Here is a 556-nt window from a genome sequence, read left to right on the forward strand (position 1 = left end):
TGGGTTTTTTTTTTTTTTTTTTTCCTCCCTGAGCCTCTCCTAATGAGGCATAAACTGGAGCTGCAACCCAGCTCCGCACTGCAACTTTCGCTCGGGCTGCAGCTCTACTGAGACGGTTTTGTTTAAATCATGTGAGGCTTCATTATTTTTATGATGAGACATGAAATAGACGCAGGCGGAAGATGTTGATGGAAGGAGGGAGAGCGGCTGCGGCGCGGAACGTCTCAAGTACGACTCGAGTGGGTAATAGTCAAAGTTCCCCACGAACTGCAGCATTTCCACACCCCTGACTCCGGGGAGAGAGGGGCAGGGAGAGTTTGGAATTAGGGAACGTTTGCGCCCAGCCCGTAGGAAGGGAAGTCAGTCTGGGGTGGGTTCGCGGCCCCCTTCCCCCTTACTTGCTGGAATTTATGAATAACCCCCCCCCCAAATAAAAGAGTTGAAATCACAATCATTTGGCTCGTGTTGACACTTCTGTCTCTCCCCACAGGAGCCATCGTCACCGAATGTTTCTTGGCGGTGGAAAAGTGACTGTGTTTGGGGATGGGGGGGGGGG

General features: G+C 52.0%; 1 protein-coding gene across 5 annotated transcripts in view; it reads left to right on the top strand.

The window, feature by feature from the left end:
* LMO3 (LIM domain only 3) overlaps positions 1–556 on the top strand; it is a 62,604-nt gene that overhangs the window by 4,740 nt on the left and 57,308 nt on the right. For 2 of the 5 annotated variants that reach the window (XM_021715684.1, XM_021715687.1), the window contains exon 1: positions 18–228. The exons of the other annotated variants lie outside the window; for them this stretch is intronic. In XM_021715684.1, the coding sequence (XP_021571359.1) occupies positions 183–228 (46 nt within the window). In that variant the 5' untranslated portion in view covers positions 18–182. Of the gene's footprint in view, positions 1–17; positions 229–556 lie in introns of those variants that run through there. 5 annotated transcript variants of the gene reach the window in all.

This window comes from Carlito syrichta, unplaced genomic scaffold (genome assembly GCF_000164805.1).
Source record: "Carlito syrichta isolate Samal-C Ts95f unplaced genomic scaffold, Tarsius_syrichta-2.0.1 Scaffold101961, whole genome shotgun sequence".
Classification (NCBI taxonomy): Eukaryota; Metazoa; Chordata; class Mammalia; order Primates; family Tarsiidae; genus Carlito; species Carlito syrichta.